This window comes from Acomys minous (assembly GCF_964271855.1).
Source record: "Acomys minous genome assembly, chromosome: 12".
NCBI classification, from domain to species: domain Eukaryota; kingdom Metazoa; phylum Chordata; class Mammalia; order Rodentia; family Muridae; genus Acomys; species Acomys minous.
In genome coordinates, this window is record NC_140493.1 from 28062119 (window position 1) to 28084588 (window position 22470).

Below are 22470 nucleotides of genomic sequence, written 5' to 3' on the forward strand. Positions count from 1 at the left end.
CTTAAGTGTCTTTTCTTTGGACTCAGAACAGCTCAGTGCTACCCCATCATCCTCAATACTGCTCCCCGCTAGCATCTGGTAAGATATTACTACTTGCTCTTAGATGGACCTCTGTCCCAGGCTGTTTTGTGTCTGCTTCCTTGGTGCCAAGAAGACAGTGTGTACACCTGCTGGGTGGAGTGGCTCACGCTGTTGGTGTGGGTGAGTGAGTGAGTGTTTCTCTGTGTTACTTGTGTCCCTGGGTCCTCAAAGGTGCATATCTCACCCCATCTTATAAGTGAAGTGGAGCCTAAGGCAGTGGGAGTACCTTGCTGGGTGTCAGTGCTACCATCAAAGCTGAGGATTCTTCTCCAGCACCCATGCCTCATGCATGTGTCCTCAGCATGGAACAGGCTTGTTCTTCCTTCCTGGTGCTGTTGTCTGGCATGTTGAGTTTTATCTGGGGAGAGGTCACCACGTGTATGACACCCTTCCCTAGCATTATTAGCCTGTCAGCTTTTTCCAGGAAGTGGAGATGATGGTACCGAATTACCTGGGCGTGTGTGAGACTTGATTTCATGGGAAGTCACACACTGGCACCCACATGGGGCTTGCTGGCTTCCCTGATACAGCAGCATTCTTTCTCCAGCACTCTGCTATTAGGCTGTCATGGGAGGAGGGCACCCATAGCCCTTCCCATCAGGGCTTGTTCCTACGGGTGCTCAGTACCCTCTATTTTAGAAGCCAGGTACCCTGGGTTTCCAGCCTTCATGCAGCCGTAAAGATGGCAATGCAGGGATCCCTGTTTCTTATATGGGTTTAGAAGCCACCTGGTCTTGGTGGGGGCCTGGGAGGTGATTTGTTTCCTCCATGCACCTTACTTTTTGGGGAAGAAAGTTCAGGAGTTGGTATTGGGCTTAGAGATAGGTATGTGTCCATTAAGTGGCTCTAGCTTTTGAGCTTTCCTAGCCTGTATCTTAGTCGGAGTCAGTGATCTGGAAGCCAGGCCTGTCCTGTCTGCAGTTCAGTAGACATTCATGGGGATCAGCTCACCCAGAGCAAGTGGGCCCCCTGAACCCCAGCATTCTTTCTCTTTGGAGAGGGAATTAGAGGGGGTCTCTTAAGGCAGGATCTGTGTGGCTCAGGCTAGCCTTGAACTGGCTGTGTAGTAGCCAAGGATGGTATGAACTCCTGATTCTCTTGTCTCTACTTTCTAAGTACTAGGGTGACAAGTGTGTGCCTTCTTCCCTGAACTCTTCCTTACAGCCATGTAACTGAGCTGTGAATCACTTTGTGGGTAGTGAAAGCATAAAAGTGACATGTGACAGCAACAGAGCAAGGAGGTCTAGTTTCACTCTTTCCTTGTCTTCCCATGGCACTGGTGACTTGAGAATGCTCCTTGGAGCTCTGTGGCCCTGCCTTAAGCTGGAGATAAATGCCTTTAGTGTGTTCCCCCACTGCAGACCCTCCCTGTCCGAGGAGGCCCCTGGGTCTCAGCAGACCTTGCTTCGGTTCTGGCATGGCAGCAGGTGACCATGAGGGTGACACCTGGCCTGTGGAAGGTAGCTCATTTTCCCCATAGCTGTAGCTTTAGCAAGGCTGCCCTGATGTGGGTTCACAGTGAGCTTGCTGTCTGAGATCCCCGAGGTTACTCAAGGATGGTGAGATTTTTCCCACGAAGAACTTCTCACCAGCAAATGTTATCATGGGGTTTTGTCCAGGAGTACAAACCTATCTGGCCTGGCAGGCTTGTCCATTGAGAGAAAGAATGAGTTCTTATTCCCGTCCTGGACCTTTTGTTTTGTTAAATATTTATAGGCCATTTTCCCAGCCTCCTTCCCCAACAAAACACCAGTTTATCAAAAATGCCTGTGTGAATAGAAACCTCTGCATGTGACCCAAGTGTTGCCGTGGGCTGTCCCATGTACACATAGTGACACAGTGAGTATTTCCTGTGAACAGGGAACCTTCCGGGTCTCACCATTGTTGTTCAACCTTTGCCTGGAAAAAACCAAAAATTATTTACTGGGGACGGCGTTGTGTTTGTTTAGGGCTTTGCTGGGAATCGCCTGGCTGAGGCATCCCAGGGATGTGGTGCTGGCAGCTGAGTGTTGGAGGTAGCAGTTCCTCTTGCTCACCGTGGGCAGCACTGGAGATCTGTGATGGAACAGAGAGTCTAAAATGGACTTCTAGGTAGACTGGGGTGAAAAACAGCTCTTTGTGTCCATGTCCTTGCCCCTCTCTCTGGCTTGTACAACGGTCTCTATAGCCAATGCTGCCGCCCCTCAACCCTGCACAGCTGAGCTCACAAGTGCCTAGCCATGTTTACTACTCCAGTAGGATTCTGGGTTCCTCCAGCACACAGTGCTGCATATCTGGTGTATCACCACACCCACTAGCAATCCGTCACCACCCTGAGGCTGTTAGCATCATGTAGAGGTCTAATCCAGTTCTATACCGCTTTGAGGAGAGAACTTGGGGTGGAGGGCTGTTGGGGCTGGTCATTGTCCTGTCACAGGTACTACAGAACACAACAGTGTCAGCTAAGTGGTCAGCTGTGACATTCCTAATGAACAGCAAAAGCTGGAAAGACTAGAGGTCAAAGTATGGAACTGAACATCACATTGTAGTTGGCATTCCTACTTCAGGAGTGAGGCTGACTGACCATAGAGGATACAGATCCAACAGTCCTGAGAGGCACGGCCATTAACTTCTTTAAGGGTGTCCTCATTGCTTTTTTTCTTTTTTCTTTCTTTCTTTCTTTCTTTCTTTCTTTTTTTTTTTTCTTTTTCATCCTGACAAAAGCTAGAGTTATCTGGGAAGAGGACCCTCAGTCACACTGACCTAGTTTTCTGACTCCTGACTGACGTGACCCAGCCCATTATGGGTACTGTCACCCTTATCAGGTGGTTCTACATTGTATATAAAAGTAGGATGAAAGGCTGGAGAGATGGCTCAGAGGTTAAGAGCACTGTCTGTTTTTCCAAAGGTCCTGAGTTCAATTCCCAGCAGCCACATAGTGGCTCATAGCCATCCATAATGAGACCTGGTGCCCTCTTCTGGTGTGCTGACACACATGCAGGCAGAATACTGAATAAATAAATAAAGAAATAAATCTGGGGGAAAAAAAGGCAGAATGAACAAGCCAGTAAGCAGAGTTCCTTGTGGCCATCAGTTCCTATCTCTAGGTTCATCTTGTGACTCCCTCAGTTATCAGAGCAATAGAAGACAAGGGGCTAGAGTTAAGATTGACAGCTCATAGACCAATGCTCATCCTTGCCCTAGAGCCAGTAAGCAAGCAGCCCCAGACCCAACAAATGGGCTAGCTGCATAAGACTTACAACGTTGAAGTTTGAATTTTGGAAGCCCTTTTTATTTAGTTAATATGTTTTTATGTGTATGGGTGTTTTGCCTGCATGTATGTCTGTGTACCACATGTATGTGTAATGCTCATGGAGGCCAGAAGACGGTGTTAGATTCCTTGAGACTGGAGTTACAGATGGTTACAAGCTGTCATGTAGACTTGGAGTCCCCTAGAGGAGCAGCCAGTGCTCTTAACCACTGATCCAACACTCTGGCCCCTCCGTAAGCTTTGTGTGCGTGTGTGTGTGTGTGTGAGTGATGTGGAAGGCCATATGATTATGGGTGACAGAGTTTGCTCCGTGGTTCTGGAACCATCGCTGTTGGGCTGTGATGGCTACAGGTGTCATTTCTTGCAGAAGTAGTGACAACAGTTCCAAGGTCTTCTCGGGATGCTTCTGTCTCCATCCCTGGGCAGTCTTTGCTAGCCATGCCCACCTGGAAGAGCCTAGCCAGTACTATTTGTTCATTGACTCTCATTAGCTGCCCCAGTTCGTATCAGTGCCTGGCCTTGTTCAGTTGCCAGCTCTTGGCTGCTTCAAGGGCCATTTTGGGTATAGCAGGGCCTGCTCTACACCACACACGTGTCGTGTGCTCATTCTGCAGCCCACAGGATAGCTATGAGTGTACCCCAGCATATTATAGATGGCAGTCTCACATTGAAGTGTCAAAAGGTTGAACAACACCTTGCTCTAGAGCTGGTACTCTGTCCATCCATCTTGTGTGAGAGCATGTATTGTTTGTTCTAGTCTGCAGAGTGCTGTAGTAGACTGCTGATTGTAGTCTACTCTAGAGACGGGGAGCACATTATTCTCCAGTCGGTGTGCTCTGAAGAATACATGTGCCTAGCTTTCCCACTGCCCCTTTGCTACATGCTGCAGCCTTCCTGAGCCTGTCAGTCATTTGTGACTCTCGTCTTCCTGTGTGCGTAGCCTGTCAGTGTGGCCTTGCTGAGGTGTGTGTTCCCAAGGGCTGATGCCTGGGCATACTGATGCCAGGGTGGAGGTGCCGCAGGCTCCACTGATGTTGGCACTGTCACCTTACTGGGAGAGTTCTGGTCTGTGGGGACTTGCTATCTTGATCAGGTTTAGTACTAGGGACATACTGCTGGGCCTAGCCAGAGAAGGCACTGCTGAGAGACAGGCTGGCCCCAGATGGTTAGACTGTACAACAGCAGCAGCACAGTATCAGTTCTAAAGAGGGACTGCGTGGAGGAGAGAGGGCCTGGCCCACATGGGCCTTGTCTCACAGCACACCTCTGTATGTCCCATCTGGCTCCTGACAGGAAGCGGGCAAGAAGACTTGTTGGTCCCAGTGTTTTCATGGAGTCACAACCTGACTGGGACAAACTCAGGGCCTCTGGGTCTGTATAGTACGGAACCCTGTGCTTACTGTGGGCAACAGAAGGCAGTAGAACCTGAATGGATGGTCCTCCCCCACCCCCCCAGGTGTTTGGACAGTGAGAGCAAGACAATTGCCCCAGGCAGGAAAGGGCAAGCCTGCTAAGGTGCTGCCAAGGCCCATAAAGATGCCTCATGCCTGCAAGACTGAATTGGGCTCCTTATTTCTTTCAGTTGGTGGCGGGACCTGTGGGAGGTCCAGGGTGCTCCCCCCTCCTCTGAGCCTCACACTGCTGTGTTCACTCTGGGTCATTTTGAGTAGGGGTTGTACTAAGAGACAGGATACAAGGCGTGGGCATTTCTGAAGGTAGGCAAGGGCACAACAGCCATGGCCCCTTTAGTGCCTTGCCTAGCAAGGCTGAAGAGCCCATACTGCTAGGGCCCCACCTGGCTTGTCTGGTGGAACTCACTGGGCAGACTCTAGTTCCCTGATTCGTGTCCGTTCTGCTGACTCGGGATGGGAACAGAGCTAGCCTTCCTGTGGCCAGGCATGGCTGCAGAGGTCAGAGCACACACCTTAGACTCTGGCTGAGTGCCGTGGTACCTAATGGCGTGATGGCAAGGGCTTCTGCAAGGTGCTTCCTCTCTTGAGCTTGCTTTCCTCTCACACAGCGTTTATTTTTCTTGCCAGCTCAACATGAGTCTGTTTCCTCAGTGTCCTCAGAGTGCGACCTGCTTGTCTGATGAAGTGGTAAAGTGCCAGACCCTTTAGATGCTAAGCAAACTTCAGGTTGTTGTAAAATGGGGGTAGTTTTGCAGCTCTCACTTTGAGGGATGACACCCAAAGCTCCCCAACCACATACAGTAGGCCATGCCCACCCAGCATCTGGTCACTGCCCTCGTAAGGATGACCAGCACTCTGACGACTTGCAGTAGCAGACTCCTTTACGAGACTTTAGATGTCACTCAAGGGAGTGATATGGTAAGTGCTCATGTGCAAGAGTCTGTGTGGTACAGAGGCTCATTGGAGCTGCTGGCAGCTGTGCAGGTGCATTCCAGTTGCTTTGCAGTGCTCTGGCCTGTGCCCAGGGCCTTCATCATTCATCTGATCTGTTGATACCACATTTGAGTTTGTATGACAGGGAGGCGGCATAGACTCTGTGACACCAGGCTGTCCAGGGTTCCATCCTGAGGCCACCATACTCACTGCTTCGTGCCTAGACAGTTAGGAAAGCTAAATGTGAAGGGGCACTGGGTCTGGCTGTGGCCCTCTGGCTCCGGCTGCATACATGTGAACTTATACCACCCCAGTGCTTGGGGCACCCACTGCCAAAGTAACTGGGGCCCTTGGTGGCTGTACTGACCCTTGGCAAGACTGTCTGTAACAGATTTTCCTCTGTCAGGTCCAGAATTCAGTGGCTCTTCCTGTTGCTGCAACTGCATAGTATAGTATAGAGGGACAGGGGCCCATGCCGGGTACCCTGCAGGACTTTGCAGCAGCTCAGCCCTGCTCAGTATTAGCAGCATGGTAGCCCTTCAGGCAGAGCCCAGGACTGGCTCCAAGGTCTGGAGTACTCTCCTGTTTAGCATCTTCAGAGACAGAAGACCCTCAGGGGAAAGAACTATCCTGAGGAGACTTGAGGGAGCAAGAGTATGTATTTATGTGGAGTGTGCATGAGTGATAAGTGACAGTCTGTGTGTCCCCACAGGCCTCCCTGATAAGTACTACAGCCTCACCTGGTTCCTGAGCCCTGTCCTCGGTCTCATCTTCACACCGCTTATTGGCTCCGCAAGTGACCGCTGTACCCTGAGCTGGGGCCGCCGGCGGCCCTTCATCCTTGTGCTGTGTGTGGGAGTCCTCATTGGTGTTGCACTTTTCCTCAACGGCTCTGCTATAGGTGAGTGTTTGTTGAGCTTGCACTGGTGCATGCTTTGGGGCCCTTATCTGGTGACTTCACTGGGTCACCTTGTGCAGGGACCAGCTTGGGCTGCCAAGGACCGCTTGGTGGAGACTAGCAGGGAGCTTGGCAGTTGAGCTTGGCCCCACATGGGAAAGCTGGAGGAACCTGTTCACAGGGAAACGCTTCCTGTTGTGATGGCTTGTTTTTAGTGCATATCTGACACCACGTCCTGTTTCCAGAGTGATTTCAGAAATTATCTTTTCTTTTTTTTTCTCCTTTTCTTAGACATGGTAGTGAAAATGTCCAGAACCTAGTTTGCTGTTTGTTTTCTTGGTTCATGCCTCATGTGTTGTTTTGCCTCTTTCTGTTGTTTTGTTTTTAATTAAAGCTACTCTGTGGGAAAATATTTTCTGCCTTGTGGGCACCATTCAGAACTGGTGGAAACAAAGCCTTGTTTTTTGGCTTAGGAGTGCAGTGTGGGTTCTCAAGCACAGGTCTGTTGGGTAGAGAGGCCCCAGAGGACCACCTCCAAGAGCCAGTCACAACTCCTCAGGGTCAGGTTAGGGACAGTCTGTGGCAGCTGTGGGTCATTCCCCTCCTGCCTCAAGTGTCTTCTTGGTGAGTCATACCTGTACAAGGCAGGCTCCTCCACCAGAGACGGTCTCCACTTTCCTGGTATTTGCTGCTGGCCCTGGGCCTGTCCGTGTCACCTGCAAGCATTCCTTTACTTCCCCATATGCAGTGGCATGTATAGAGAGCATCCATGGGGTGGCCCTGGCCACAGGTGACCCACACACAGCCATCCTGGAGGCACCAACACTTCAGCCTGAGGTCTTCTCTTGCCAGTGGGGCCTCCAGGATGACCTATGGGCCAGCATGTTGAGGTGTAGTCAGAAGACCGTACTTCATGGCGAGGCTTGCCTTTGCGCCCCCATCCTCTCCTAGTCCTAAAGGTTGGTCCCAGTGTGAGCTAACCAGGGCTCAGGTCTGGGCATTGATCTCTTGGTCCAGGCAGGCTCCCTAGTCAGGCTAGGTTTGCTGTGTGAGGACAGCCTCCTTAGAGACTCACTGTGCCTGCTGAGCCTGCATGGCCTTTCTACATAGGCCTGACATCCTTATGTACTCAAAGCTGTTATCTAGCTTGGATGCTAAGGCAGAGCCAACCAGCTCAAGATGCAGCACAGAGGAGTTGGTGTTGGTAGGCAGAGGAGAGGAGGAGCTAGTGTCCGCATAGAGGTGGAGGCGGTAGCTCTTGCACAGCCACTATGGCAGGTGCCAGTTGTTTTACCAGCCAGTGGCCACTGTTGCTGATTGTAAAGGAGGAAGAACCTGCCCCCCTTCTTGAGGGAGGAAGATAGAGCTCAGTGGAAGCTTTGCTGCTCTTGCAGAAGACCCAGGTTCAAGTCCCAGCATCATGTATTGCCTCACATCCATCTGTCACTTCAGTTCCAAAGGATCTGATGCCCTCTTCTGACTTCTGCCGACATCAAGCATGTGCATGAGGAACACATCTATATGTGGAAGCGAAACAATCATAATAAATATTGTTTTGAGAGGGAGCTCTGGGGACTGGACAAAGAGGGACACTCACAAATCACCGAAATGAGTTGAAGCTTCCTGCTGTCCTGAGAGCATTTGCCTCAGGAGCCTACAGTTGGCACTGGAGTGTGACTGCTTCCCCATGTTCTGTCCAGGTCTGGCGCTCGGCGATGTTCCCAACCGGCAGCCCATTGGCATTGTCCTCACGGTGCTGGGAGTGGTGGTCCTGGATTTCAGTGCCGATGCAACTGAGGGGCCCATCCGTGCCTACCTGCTGGATGTGGTAGACAGTGAGGAGCAAGACATGGCCCTCAACATACACGCCTTCTCTGCTGGTAAAGCCCCATGCCAGGCCTCAGGTGGGAGGGAGGATCAGTGCTCCTTGGTAGCAGTGATCAGTGATGGGGCCCTAGGAAGTACCGTGACTCACTTTCCATGCGAACCCAACAGGATAAAGGGACTGAGGAACAGGGCTAAGAGAGAGTAAGGCCTACCAAGGGCCCCTTACCAAGGGGATGTGGTGAGGTTCCCACACTGACACTGCCCGGTCTTGTCACTCAGCTAGAGGGGAGCACGTGGGTGTGCTGGGGTTGCTTCTAGGCCTGAGAGTCCTTTTGTCTTGGTTTCTGACTAGGAATAATGTTAGGCCAGTCTTAAGACCTGTGCAGTTACCTGAGTTACTTTGTTGTGTTTGTCTAAGCTGTCCTTTCATCCTCCATCTCACTGGTTTGCCACGTAACCCAGTTTCCCTGTGTGAGGGAGAGCCTTGTGCTGGCCCTCTGAGGCTCACTGTCACTTCTCTACCTACAGGCCTTGGTGGGGCCATTGGCTACGTACTGGGTGGGCTGGACTGGACACAGACCTTCCTAGGTGATTGGTTCCGGACACAGAACCAGGTGCTGTTCTTCTTCGCTGCCATCATCTTCTCTGTGTCAGTGGCTCTGCATCTCTTCAGCATCGAGGAGGAGCAGTACAGCCCACAGCAGGACCGCAGTCCTGAGGATGCCACCCTGCCCAGCACCAGTGTCCAGCCTAGCACCCCAGCCCCAGCCACCCGCCTCAGCTCCCTCGGTGGGGGCATGCAGGACGGGAGCCCCCCATTCCCAGATGAGGTGCAGTCAGAGCACGAGCTGTCCTTGGACTACCTCGATGTGGACATCGTGCGCAGCAAGAGTGACTCGGTGCTGCACATGCCTGATGCCACCCTGGACATGGAGCCTCAACTGCTCTTCCTGCATGACATAGAGCCCTCCATCTTTCATGATGCTTCCTACCCCAGCACCCCCCAGAGCACCAGCCAGGAGCTCCTGAGGGCCAAGCTGCCCCGCCTGTCCACGTTCCTCAGGGAGTCCACCAAGGAGGAGGACACCTTGCTTGATAATCACTTGAATGAAGCTAAAGTCCCAAATGGGAGAGGCTCCCCACCAATGGACTCACTCAGCCGCTCTAAGGTAGACTTGAAGCCCTCAGCCACATCTGGTTCCATGAAGCGGCGTAGGCACATGTTCCACAGGCAAGCTTCTAGCACCTTCTCCTACTATGGTAAGATTGGTTCCCACTGCTATCGCTACCGTCGGGCCAACGCGGTGGTCCTGATCAAGCCATCCCGAAGCATGAGTGACCTGTATGACCTGCAGCAGCGGCAGCGCTCCCGACATCGCAACCAGAGTGGGGCTACTGCCTCCAGCGGTGACACAGAGAGTGAAGAGGGGGAGACAGAGACCACTGTGCGTCTGCTGTGGCTGTCCATGCTGAAGATGCCCAAGGAGCTGATGCGGCTTTGCCTCTGCCACCTGCTCACTTGGTTCTCTGTCATCGCAGAGGCTGTCTTCTATACTGACTTCATGGGCCAGGTTATCTTCAAAGGGGACCCCCAGGTGAGCGCCCTATGGCTAGCAGCTCCCCTGCACAAGAGACCTAGGCAACTACCATGTCAGGAGCCTCTTGTGAGTGCGTTATTCCTCTTGCACCCACAAAGCCATGGGGGTCAGGGGACTGCCCAGCAGGCAGCTGGCCAGTGCACATCTCAATGTATGGTCAGTTGCACAAGCTAAGACAAAGTTGTCACAGTGGGGTCTGGTGACCAATTGTGATTGCCAGGTGCTTTCATAGGACCAGAACCACTTTGAAAATTGTGAATAGAGTGTTGGTTCAGCTGTCAAAGTAACAGCCTGGTTTTATTTTTGCCAGGCCGTGCTAGTGTTTGTGGGCTGTGTAGGGGCCCACAATGGTCTGTTACACCTTTTTCAGGGGCTAGCATGGCGGCTCAGAGAGGGCAGAGTAATTTCCTACAAGGCCAGACAGGCGCTATTTCAGGCCTACAGGCAGCATTCCACTTCACACTGTGGGCAGCAGAGCTGCATGTGGCCTGGGAGGGACTGGAAATAGCTTACCAGATACTGACCTGGACTTGGGTTGATTCTCCTCCTCACTAGAGTGTCTGTCACCTCTCAAACTGCCTGCACGGGAGTGCAGAGTAATCTCCTGTGCCCTGAGGGCGGCAAATGCCCTCAACCTCCTCTCTCTGCAACAGGCCCCCTTCAACTCCACCGCCTGGCATGCCTACAACGCTGGTGTGAAGATGGGCTGCTGGGGCCTGGTCATTTACGCTGCTACTGGTGCTATCTGCTCAGGTGAGAAGGTGCCAGACCCCAGGTATCAGGAGATCCTGGCTTCTACCTAAATAGAGGAAAAGCTATTAAAGTCAGATGTGGCCTGGGCTCCAGTGTTTTTGAGGCTCCGAGGCTGTCCTTGTGCACAGTCCCATGACACTGTCTAGCATGGATGCTGTCTGTCTACTAGCATTTTGTCCCTGCCATGCCTGGGGCCCAGCAGTCTGAAGGTAATGATTAACAGGTCCAGACTGCCAGGGACAGGAGTCCTGATGGCCAGGGTGATGGGCTTCCACACTAAGGTAGCATACTCTACTCACCCCTCCTTCACCTGCCCACACTCAGTCTGAACTTGGAATGAAAGTCAGCTTTGCCTGATCTGAAGCTGAAGTGGGGAGGGCAGGGCAGGTCAGCCAAGTGTCAAGGTGACAAAGACCACACCGCTGTCACCATTCTACTAGAGAACTAGAGATGCTTCCTGGAGGAGGTGGTTCTTATGAGGATCCAATCAGGATCCTGAGTCTGTCCAGAGTGTTGGGGAACCCAGAATGATGAGGGATGGGCCAGAGATTTCCCCCAGGAAGGCCTGGGTGGGCATGGGGCTCCATGGTTCAGGTGGGCAGGAGATGATATTTGTGCCTGAAGAAGGCCCAGGATCACCCAGAGGGAGGCAGCACTGGGGGTAAAGGGTGCATGTGGGCAGCAGCTAAGTCCTGATCCTTGTGACCTCTCTGCAGCCCTGCTACAGAAGTACCTGGACAACTACGACCTGAGCATCAGGATCATCTACATGTTGGGGACACTGGGCTTCTCTGTGGGCACCGCTGTGATGGCCATGTTTCCCAACGTCTATGTGGCTATGGTCACCATCAGCACCATGGGTGTCGTCTCCATGAGCATCTCCTACTGCCCCTATGCCCTCCTAGGGCACTACCACGACATTAAGGAGGTATAGCCAGCCTGAGGATACTGAGCAGTGGTGGTGGTGGTGGTGGTGGTGGTGGGGCACTTCAGTGCGCTGCTGTCCTCTCTGTCTTCCCTGCTGATGAAGGCAACAGCTGCTGCTCTCCTAGTCATTCCCTGGCCACAGAGTGGTCTCTGGCCATTTTGTCTCTAGGCCCACATCCCCTCTACCATCATGCCCCCGACCTGTGGGCAGTTCCCTTTCCAGGCTCACTGGTTGGTTGGACCCTGATCTAGTAGCCTCAGTGTCCTTGGCTTATGCGGCATTTGAAGAGCTACTTTGTTAACAGCCACTGCTTCTGAGGTATTACTATCTGGCCTCTGTGTAAAGGCAATGGAGCCGGTGTAGTGGAGCACAGTTACACAGCCAGCACTAGAGAGGTGAAGTCCAGAGCATCACGACGTCAAGATCCCCCACAGCAAGTTCAAGGCCAGACTAGGTTACTTAAGACTGGGCGGGGGATAAAGAAGCAAGCAAGCAGCTGGGCATGCAGCACACACCTTTACTCCTATTAATCATTAAAGCAAAGTCAGTTATCTCAGTAGTGCACACCATACGTAGTCACTCCTAATGGAGCCTAGCCGTGGAGTTTTATAGATGGACTCGGCAGGGTTCATACCTGTGGAGGCTGAGCCACTTGCTGGCATTTCAGAAGTGAGTCATACAGCATCTCCCAGACCAGGAAAGATGGTGACCAGCGTCTCGAAGCCCCTTCTCTTCCTGATGGCCCAAGTTCACTTGCACCTGCGTCTTACCTTCTTATAGCTAGACTGGCATTTTCTGTGCCCCCTCGTTCTGTGTGGCTTGTATAGTATGTATGGCAGGACTTATCACGGATCCCAGGCCTCTGTGCCACCTCATGCTGTGGACCCAGGAGGTTTCTAGTGTGGCTGGAGGTGGAGGAGTGAAACTCATATTCTTCCCCCAGGTGGGTGTTCTAGGGCCCCAGGGCCCCCCACCCTATCTGCATATCCTATCACCGCATAGCCACATGAGTGCGTGGGCTGGGCCTCTGGCCAGTGTTCTCTGTCCTTGGACAGATGGGAGGCATTCTTCTTTAAAGCAGGTCTGTAGTAGATCTTGATGTTGAGCACAGCATAAGCTCCTCAGCTCTGTTATTCAGGGTCACTCCAACTGTCACCTTGTGGCCTGTGCTGCTCTAGAATTCCCTGTGGAGCCCAGCCTGGCCTCCAACTCACAGACAGAGTGTTGTCTCCACCTAGTGAGTGGATTGTAGCTGTGAGCTGTCACATGAATCTGTAAGTTTCAGTGCACTACTTTTTTTTTTTTTTTCTTTCCTGAAACGGGTTCTCATTTGTACCCTGACTGGCCTGGAACTCACAGAGATCCACTTGCCTCTTGAGTGCTGAGATCCAAGATGTGGCAGTCACACCCAACTACTGTATTACTTTTATTATTTTTTTTAAAACATCATTTCAAAGGTTTTTCTAAAGTCTAAGGGAGATGGCTTAGTGGATAAAGTTGGTGTCCAAGCGTGGGGGCCTGAATTCGGATCTCCAGGACCCGTGAAGGCCCAGGGCATGGTAACATGTGCCTATGATTATAACGCCAGTGCCAGGTAGGCAAACAGAAGGTCTCTGGGGCTCTTGGCCCAGACAGCCACTGAGCGAGAGACCCTGTCTCAGAGAAGGGGGTGAAGACACCAGATGTTGGCATCTTGTCTCCATAGGTACACACATACACAGATTTTTATGGTTTTTGTCTTGATTTCTACTTTGAACCTATGGGTTACTCAGAAGTGTGATGGTGAATTTCTGACGTGGTCATAGTAGACTGGTTTCAAATCATCAAAATCAGAGAAAGCACACATACATGACTTCGGCCCCTAAGTTAGCTGATAACTCCGTCTGTGGCCCAGCATGTTCTATATGGTGAAATGTGTGTTCTGCCCCTGGCCTCTCTCTGTCTGTTGAGTAAGGTGGGGTTTGTTTGCTGTTCGTTTCTTCCGTTGTTCTCTTTCTGGATTCTGGAAGGTGTGTTTAAAATCTCCCTCTGGCTGTGGTATACCCAAGTCTAAAATCTAATTGCAGTTTCTATCTTCTGGGTAGATTGACCCCCATACCTCAGGGATGAAGTCTCCTTTGGAGACTGGGTAAGTGTAGCCATACAGTGTACAGGCATGCTTTTATATTGTGTTCAGGAAACACAAAACTGCCCAGTGTTCCCTCCTGTCCAGGGAGATCATCAGGGAGAGTGGGCACCTTTATGTCTGTCCTACCTCTTTCTTAGGACTAAAGGCGGTGCTCTGGTAAAATAAAGTCCTGATTAGGTTGTAGGGCTGCTTCTGTGTTCCTGCCTATGAGCCATGATGTTCTACTGTTTTTTGCTTGCCAGTGTCAGTGCCTAGCTTAGGCGGGTCATTTCCTCTCTCAAGAGCAGTCAGTGTTCACAGCCTTGAAGTACAGATGAAGATTGCCTTCTCTGCTCCTCACACCTGTGTCCCTTTTCTTGCAGTATGTCCACCACAGTCCGGGGAACTCCAAACGTGGATTTGGCATTGACTGCGCCATCCTCTCCTGCCAGGTCTACATCTCCCAGATCTTAGTTGCATCTGCCCTTGGGGGCATGGTCGATGCTGTGAAGACTGTCCTTGTCATCCCCATAGTGGCCTCCGTGGGCTCTTTCCTGGGCTTTCTGACAGCCACATTCCTGGTTATCTACCCCGAGGTGTCAGAGGAGGCCAAGGAGGAGCAGAAAGGCCTGTCCTCAGGGCCCGCTGTCGAAGGCGAGGGTGGAGCAGACAGTGAAAAGCCTACTGTGCTGAAGCTGTCTAGGAAAGGGGCCCCCCGGGGGCCAGTGGAGACAGAGTCCATGGTGTGAGCCCCAGCTGGCACATTCCACACTGGAGGGCAGGGTGGATTGGGGGTTATTCTTGCCGACACCGTGCGAGCTGGAGTTCTTTCCCAGAGCGCAGTCCAAGTTCAGTAGGTGTTAGGTGTAGGGTAGGTTTGAGCTATTAGACAAAAATATCACACTAATTACCTTTCCCACAATTAAAAAAAATCATTTGAAATCTTTTTTATTGAGAAAAAAACCTTAATTTCAGCTGTCTTTTATTCTGCAGGTATATCATTCTGCATGTTTTAAATTGTGAAACATTCACAGCATAGTCAATAAGCAGTTTAGAAAATGTTAAGGGTCTGCATTTCTAAAAAAGTAATCGAAAGTGCAGACACTAACTCACTTGGCAGATGTCATCTGAAGACGGCCAACAGCAGTGCAGTACCCAGATTGTCCAGCAGGTGTCCGAGAGGGCTCTTCAGCAACCCTGTGGTACTGCAGCTCCTCAGAGCGGTTTTCTCTGTTTATTTTAGAAACAGTATTTTCTTTTTCACAACTGTGGTTTTCTTAGAAGAATAGCATCTCTGGCAAGTTAGGCCCACAGTCCTGTGCACAGCTGTCAGTGCCTGAGGCCATACACCAAAGCTGGGGAAGGTTCGCCGAGGCGCTTGAGGAGAAGGCAGCCATTCCCCAGGGTACCCTCCAGACATCCCACCCACGGACTGTACCAGTCAGGAGCACTGAGTGTGAACTCTCAGTGTGCACACGGTGCCTCGTGTGTGCTTGTGTGCAAGCTTGTCTGTGTCCAGTCCCTACCCACATGCCCCCCCCCCCCCCAGAAGTGACCACAGGGCGGCTGTTGGCTCTGTGTGCCATTTCAGTTTGTTTCTACACCTTTGCCTGGGAATCCAGGCACAGAGCCCCAGGTGAGCATTAGCTCCCGAGTCTTGCTGCAAGGCTACCTCGAGAGTGTGGGGAACAGTGACATCAGAGCAGGGCACATGAGGGTGCCGAGGCCTACCTCCCTGCCACATCAGTGACATTGGTCCTCGCTGGAACCTCACTGAAATCTCGTGACCTCATCAACCTGCTCCTGCTGACGGTCACTGGAATGGGAATGAAGGCAACGAGAGGCAAGCATGGGCCAAACCCAGGCTCACCAAAGGCGGCAGCTGTGGGAAAGTACTTTTCAAACCACAATCTCTGTTCAAAAGCTCCACAGTTTGTCTCTTCGTGTGTAAAACGGTCAGTCAGTCTGCACTCAGGAGAGGGAGGTCCTTCCTGGATGGTGCACAGAAGAAGCTGTGCTCTCGCTGCCTCGGTTGGTGTTTTTACATAAAGTACTTTAAAGTGCATGAGAATCATGCTGCAATATAAGCATTCTAAAGCAAATATATATATATACATATATATTTCAAGATGAAAGTAAGCAGTTTTTAAATAAATTACTTGAATTTTCTGCATATTCAAAGGAATGCTGTGTTTAGCGTCCTTGGCAGGCCTTGTCTCGCCACGTTCTGCACACAGGTGGCGCTCTGTAGTTTTAGTGTGTTTTCTATCTGGGGAGCAGAGGTGTGTGCTCAGGATACAAGGGGGCTTCCCACCTGCCTGGGTCTTCCCTCAAGCCTAGACCTGCAGAGGGCTGGCTCCACCTCCCAGTGCTTTCTGTGTTGCCAGTTGAGAACAGAATTGCAAGTCTCCTGCTTGAGTAGGGGAAGTTGAACCACCAAACACAGTCCCCATGCTGAGCCTCCCCACCTCCCCTCCAGCTAAGCCCCATCAACTGAGTCCTCTGCCTCTCTGGGAACGCAGGCACTTCTGGGCTCCTCTTCAACCAGCATCCCTGGCAGGTTGTTCCTATGCAACTTGGCTTCCTCTGGTGGGTTTAAGAAAGTGTCCCCTCCTTCCTGAGGCTAAGGGCCACAGCCTCTGCTTTCCCACCTTGCCGTGGAGGTCAGGAGGAGGCAGGAGCCCAGAGAACACTAAGTGGGCAAAACCAGGCCCAACAAAAGGCCTGGAACCATCATACCGAGTGTGGGGTCTTAGAGGGCCACAGGCTGCTCAGAGCACTTCCCAGAGGCTTAATGCAGACCGTGCTCGCTGAAGCTCGATGTCAGGAGGTTTGGGGCCTAACAGAGACCAGACCCACAGGAGGAAGAGAGATGAGATTACCACGCACAGTCTGCCAGCCCTTGAGATACTAGTCTCCACTCCACTGAAGTACCACAAGGGACACTGTGTTCATGGCACAAGCCTTGGTAAAGCCACTGGTAAAATACTGACATCTGGTAAGAATAGTCAGCCAGAGACATGCCTGTTTGTCGCTGTCAGATCAGGCTACACATCTGGTAGTTTTGAAGACCTGAGCCTGTTAGATGTTTGCATCCAAAGTCGTGCTGTCTGTGGGTCTAGCCAGTATGAGGGCCTTTGGGCTGAGACCCATGGGTGGTAATAGCTTTGGGTTTTTTTGTTTTTGTTTTTGTTTTTTGTCTTTTGCTTCCTTGCAGATAGACAGGGAGCCGTGGGCATCAAGGTGGATCCATGTTTCCTCCTCTGGGGTAGACCAGTAAGCCAGACCCTTTTGGCCTAGCCCTTCCCTCATTGAGAGGTTGTTCTGAGATGGCACTAATGAGCAACTATCAGGGCCACCGCCTCTGTGTTGAAGAAACCAAGGGAGGAAGACTGCCTTTGCAGTGTGTGACCTGGAAGCTTGCGGTGCTCAGACCAGCCCATGCATTTCTGTTTTCTGACCTGGGCTTGCACACCCAGAACCCATGGGTCGTGGGGCCCCCACAGAGTGTACCTGAATAGTTCTTCTGTGGCCTGTGACCTTGATAGGAAGGGTGTTTTCATCACCTGGACCCAGGGGACTGGTAGGGCCAAGTAGATGTCCACTTGTGGCCAATGCCAAGGACACAGATGGAGTTAGTTTTGTAGTACCGTGGGATTTGGACTCTGCAAGTGCCACCATATAGTACAGTATTAGCAGGAATTCCACTGGTCCAAGGCCACAGAATGCATGCGGGTTACAGAAGGGAGTGAGGAAGGCATGAGCCCTGCTTCTCTTGCCTGTGAAAGTCAACTACCACAAGTTTTTGTTTTTGTTTTTAAAAGAGATGCCTCTTAAGATGTGTGGCCCAAGAGTATGATCTGCTGGGAAGAAGCCCACAGCCTGCTTCTGGCTAGGGGCCAGAATGACATGGTGAGGCTCTCTGGTATCTGGAAAGCTAGCTATGAGACATTGTTCTTAGCCTATGGTCTTAGCTGGAACATACAGTTCCACTGGCAGGTTCATAGCCCTTGAGACCCTCAGCGCCCTGTGACGGCTAGTTTGGGAAAAGTTGGGAGGGCGGGGGCAGGACCTGGTTGGGAGCCTCCTGGGGCGGTCAAGATGTCATTGAAGGTGCTGTGACTCCTCCATCAGCAGCAGCCAGGGTGCCCACTGTCTTATCTCCTGTAACCAGTGGAGTTGATGGCTCCCTTTGTGGTCAGTGTTCAGCCTCAGCAGCCATAGCTTACATGTGCCCCAGGCCAGTGTTGCAAAACACCATCCACTGAGACTGGACATCTGTTAACCCCACATGCACCAAATGCCACAACTCCCCAGCTGTTCTGCTTCCACCTGAGCCTTGTCTTCAGCCACCAACCAACACCTGGATTGTGCAAGTAAAGCCACTGGTGCGGGCGGCGTTCTCCAACAGCTGCCACCAGAAGTGGGCTCACTCCTCTGCACGTGAGCTAGAAAGCAGTGCTTTCGAGAGTGCCCGGGGACTTCCCAGCACAGCAGCCAGGCAGTCAGTCTTGTTCCATTTTGAACTGACTCTTCAACGCAGCAAGCAGGGGCTGTGCACCCAGCAGCTCATCATCACCTCATGAAAAGCCTGCATCACTACCATGGCTGAAGCCTGAGCTGGCCCTTTAGACAGCAACCCTTGGGCCTCCAGGAGAGCCCAGCGGCCTTCCCCGCTGCCTGCTGGAATTCAGGTCCTGTGCTCTTAGGTGTGGCAAGAAGAAGAGTTGTTGACTAGGTCTCCTCCGCACAACGGCACTCCCCAGGCACCTCGGAACAAAAACTATTTAGTTCCTTTGTGAACTGGAAACAGGACAACTTGTTATCAACTTATTAAGTTGGAGCACTGTGAAAGCTCTTGCTGATTTTAGCAACGGTTAAGTGTGTGTTAAACACATGTTACATTTTCTGAGGAAACATTATAAAAAAGTACTATCACACATGGCTTTTTTTTTCCTTCTTCAGTTAGGTGGATGTTTATGTCTGCTTCTGTCCAGAGCCCTTGGGCTTTGTCCTTTGTCACATACTGGGCCACTGGTCCCTGTGCATTGTTCGGTATGTGTGTGGCCTGACATCTTCCTGCCAGGCTCGTGCCTCCCCTGCCTCTGTTGCTCTGTTACGCTGTGGTTGACTCAATAAACATTATCATTGCAGGTGATAGTGTGGACTTGTCATTTTCCAGTGGCTGACCTTCAGGAGCCTGTTGCGTTCAGGACGAGGCAGAATGCTATTCCTGGCTGTGGCCAATGCCTGCAGGCACAGCCAGTTCCCCAGAGCTCTCCCCCACCCCACCCCCGCGCCCACCCCACTCACCATCAAGGGCTCACGAAATGGGCTCCTGCAGCTTAGGTCTCCAGCTGCCCAGCCTCCCAGAGTCACTGCTGTCCAGAGGTGAGAAAGTTGAGTCTGTTCCTGGTGGTGGGATGGGAGCCTCCCTGCTGCAGGAAAACCTGTGTGCCTCCTAATGAGCAACAAGAAAGTGGGGGCTGGCCAACCCAGTCACCAGGGTGACTTTTGACCTTTGTGTGTATGGACAGCCTTGGGTGCTAGTGGTGGTACAGGATGTGTTATGTGTCTCCTGATGACCTGCTAAGGTTTACAACAGTCACAACCCTTGACAGGGTTCTCTACCTGGATCACTCCCTGAACATGGGGCTGGAGTCATACAAATACCTATGGATAGCTGTTTGCTGCTGCTGCTGCTGCTGCTGCTATTAGCTACAAACTCCTACTGTGGAGGCCTAAAGGACCCCTGAGGCAGCTACATACTGGTTGTGCTGGTTGTGACCCAGGGCCCTGAGGTCCTGTACCCTCATTACATGTAGAAGTTGGTCTTCACCCCACCTCCCACTAGAGAGAGCCAGGTGTGGCACCCCTACTAAGTACCAGCCCTGAGCTTGAGATCTCAGGGTGTCTCAGGGATGGCAACTAGGAAAGAATTTCTGCAAAGGGCCACCCCGTTGCCTGCAGCAGGAGCCGGAATCCACACCTTCCAGGCCCCTTCAGCAGCAGTACCGTGGAGGAGATGGCGCTCAAACACCCTGCCTAAGTGACAGCAGCTGGGAAGCCACAGTCCTGAGCTGGGATCCTCCCTAGCTCCCTGAAGAGCGAGCTCTACAGTCGTATGTATGCAGGAACTACTGAGGTACAGAAGCCCCAAGCCTCCTATCCCGTAGGCTTCACACCTGTGCTCCACCCACTGGATGGGCAGGTGTGTACAGCTTCCTTCCTGAGGAAGCTCACTTTTTTTTTTTCCATACCAATGATGTAAGTCGGGGCCTCGCTGCACAGTCACACACTCGGCCATCAGATGGTACTTGCATGATTTAAGTTGCATTTTGCTGAAAACTAACCACGTGAAGCGTCGTATTAACTTAGTTACGAGTGGTTTGCCTGTATGTTTATACATTCACTGTGTATGTGCAGATGCCTGCAAAGGCAGGAAGAGGCCATTAGATCCCGTGGAGCTGGAGTTCCAGATCCTGTGTGCCATCCCATGGGTGTTCGGAGCCAAAATCAGGATCGACCCTTTCCAACAGAAGCTTAAGCACAGAGCCACCTTTACAGCCCCGCTAGAGAGCTTTTTTAAGTGGCCATCTAAGTAGCTTTGTTGCTAAGGTACCTTTTACTGTTTTCATCTTGCTGATTTGTAGATGTTTCTTTACATAGTGGGGATTTAAGTTAAAAAACAACTTTTGTCAGATGTAGTATTTCTCCCAGTTATGGTTTCTTTTTTTCTGTTTTATTTATTCATTTATATTATGGATTTTGAAACAGGGCCTTTCTTGTTCTGTAGCTCAAGATAGCCTTAGACTCAACCATGATCCTCCTGCTTCGATCTAAAAAAAAAAACTAGGATCACAGACATGACCAATGTGCCCAACTTCTTTTTTGTTTTTCTTTTTTAATACTGTGGGTTTGCTTTTTTATTTTTATGTATTTATTTTTGTTGTTGTTGTTTTTCTGAAAAGGTTTCTCTGTGTAACCTTGACTATCCTGGTCTCTCCTTGCAGACTAGGCTGGCCTCTTACTCAAAGAGATCCACCTGCCTCTGCCTCCTCAAGTGCTGGGATTACAGCTGTGCACCACCACGCCTGGCTTAATACTGTGTTTTGATGGAGTCTCATCGAATTTTCTTTCATGTGTAGTGTTTTCCACATGTTCTTTTTTTTTTTTTTTTTAATTTTTCAAGACAAGGTTTTTCTGTGTAGCCTTGGCTGTCCTGGACTTGTTCTGTAGACCAGGCTGGCCTCAAACTCACAGCAATTTGCCCGCCACTGCCTCCCGAGTGCTGCGATTAAAGGCGTGCGCTAGTGTTTTCCACATGTTCTTGAAAGCAGTCCTGCAGTCCTCTCCCGCCCTTGTCTTTAGAGCGTCCAGCTGCACGGTAGGCCAGGGGAGTGTCCTGACGCCCAGCTGCACGGTAGACCAGGGGAGTGTCCTGACGCCCAGCTGCACGGTAGACCAGGGGAGTGTCCTGACGCCCAGCTGCACGGTAGGCCAGGGGAGTGTCCTGACGCCCAGCTGCACGGTAGACCAGGGGAGTGTCCTGACGCCCAGCTGCACGGTAGACCAGGGGAGTGCCCTAATGCCCAGCCCATGCACCATTGTGCTTCAGTGGATGCCTCTCTGGTCCTGTGGCTTTCCTTTTCTGTGAAGTGACCTAGAACCCGCATTCTTGTCCTTCTGGCCTGCCTACCTGTCACGACAGATAGCATCATTGCTTTCTCAATCACTGCCATTTGCAGGGATGCTTAAAAATCACATCCTATGGGACTTGTCTCTCTGATCTCCTTTTAAAACGTTTCTCTCAGCATTTCTTTCCGCAGCTGGAATGGAATTGATGCGTCACAGTCACTCAGGAGAGAACATCGTTACAATGTTGAACTTTGCAGTTCATGAACGCAATATATCCTTTGAGACTTAAACTTTATATCCAGGGTGTCAGAGCTTTCAGGATCCTGGCTTTCAGGCAGTCCATCTCTTCCATTGGCTGTCCTTCTATCTCCCGCCTGCTCTACACCCAGTACAGCTTAAAAGTCCCTGGTTTTCTGCTGCAGTGTTGTGTCACATCCGTTACTGAATTTACTTTTACATTCCTTGGGTTTGTATGGACAGTGATGTCTGCAAGCAGACAGCCCTGCTCCTTGGAAACTGGCCTTTCTTAGTTGTTGTTTTACACTTATTTTATGTGGATAAGTGTTTTCCCTGCTTGAATCTCTCTGCACCATGTGCCTGCATGGTCCACAAAGAGGCCAGAAGAGGTCATCAAATTTCCCTAGAGGTGGAGTTACAGCCAGTTGTGAGCTGCACCATGGGTGCTGGGAACAGAACCTAGATCCTCTACAAGAGCAGCCAGTGCTTTTAACCACTGAGCCATCTCTTCAGCCCTTGATTTCCTTTTTCTTTTTGGCGGGGGCAGGCAGAATCTCATAGCTTCAGGCTGGCCTCCAGCTCCTGGCAATCCTGTGAGGATTGCCTTCCAAATGCTAGAATTATAAGCATGAGCCACCACAGCTAGCCAGTTCAGTCTTTATATGCTTTCTGTTCTTGCCCAGTGTACTAGCTGAGCCTCTGTGCAGTGGTGCCTAGAGGTCCTGCCTGAGCCCCAGCTCGGGAAAAGCAGTCTTCACTATTATTTGCCACGTGTGCATTTGGTAAGTGCTTTGTCTGCGGAAGTTCC

General features: G+C 51.4%; 1 protein-coding gene across 6 annotated transcripts in view; it reads left to right on the forward strand.

Moving 5' to 3' along the window:
• The window catches only part of SLC45A4 (solute carrier family 45 member 4), a 73635-nt gene extending 54690 nt beyond the window's left edge, over positions 1-18945 (forward strand). For all 6 annotated transcript variants that reach the window (XM_084749512.1, XM_084749515.1, XM_084749517.1 and 3 more), the window contains exons 3-8: positions 6389-6577; positions 8275-8454; positions 8930-9996; positions 10653-10752; positions 11469-11680; positions 14171-18945. In XM_084749512.1, coding sequence (XP_084605638.1) covers positions 6389-6577; positions 8275-8454; positions 8930-9996; positions 10653-10752; positions 11469-11680; positions 14171-14536 — 2114 coding nt within the window. In that variant the 3' untranslated portion in view covers positions 14537-18945. The remainder of the gene's footprint in view (positions 1-6388; positions 6578-8274; positions 8455-8929; positions 9997-10652; positions 10753-11468; positions 11681-14170) is intronic.
• The last annotated feature ends 3525 nt before the right edge of the window (positions 18946-22470 follow it).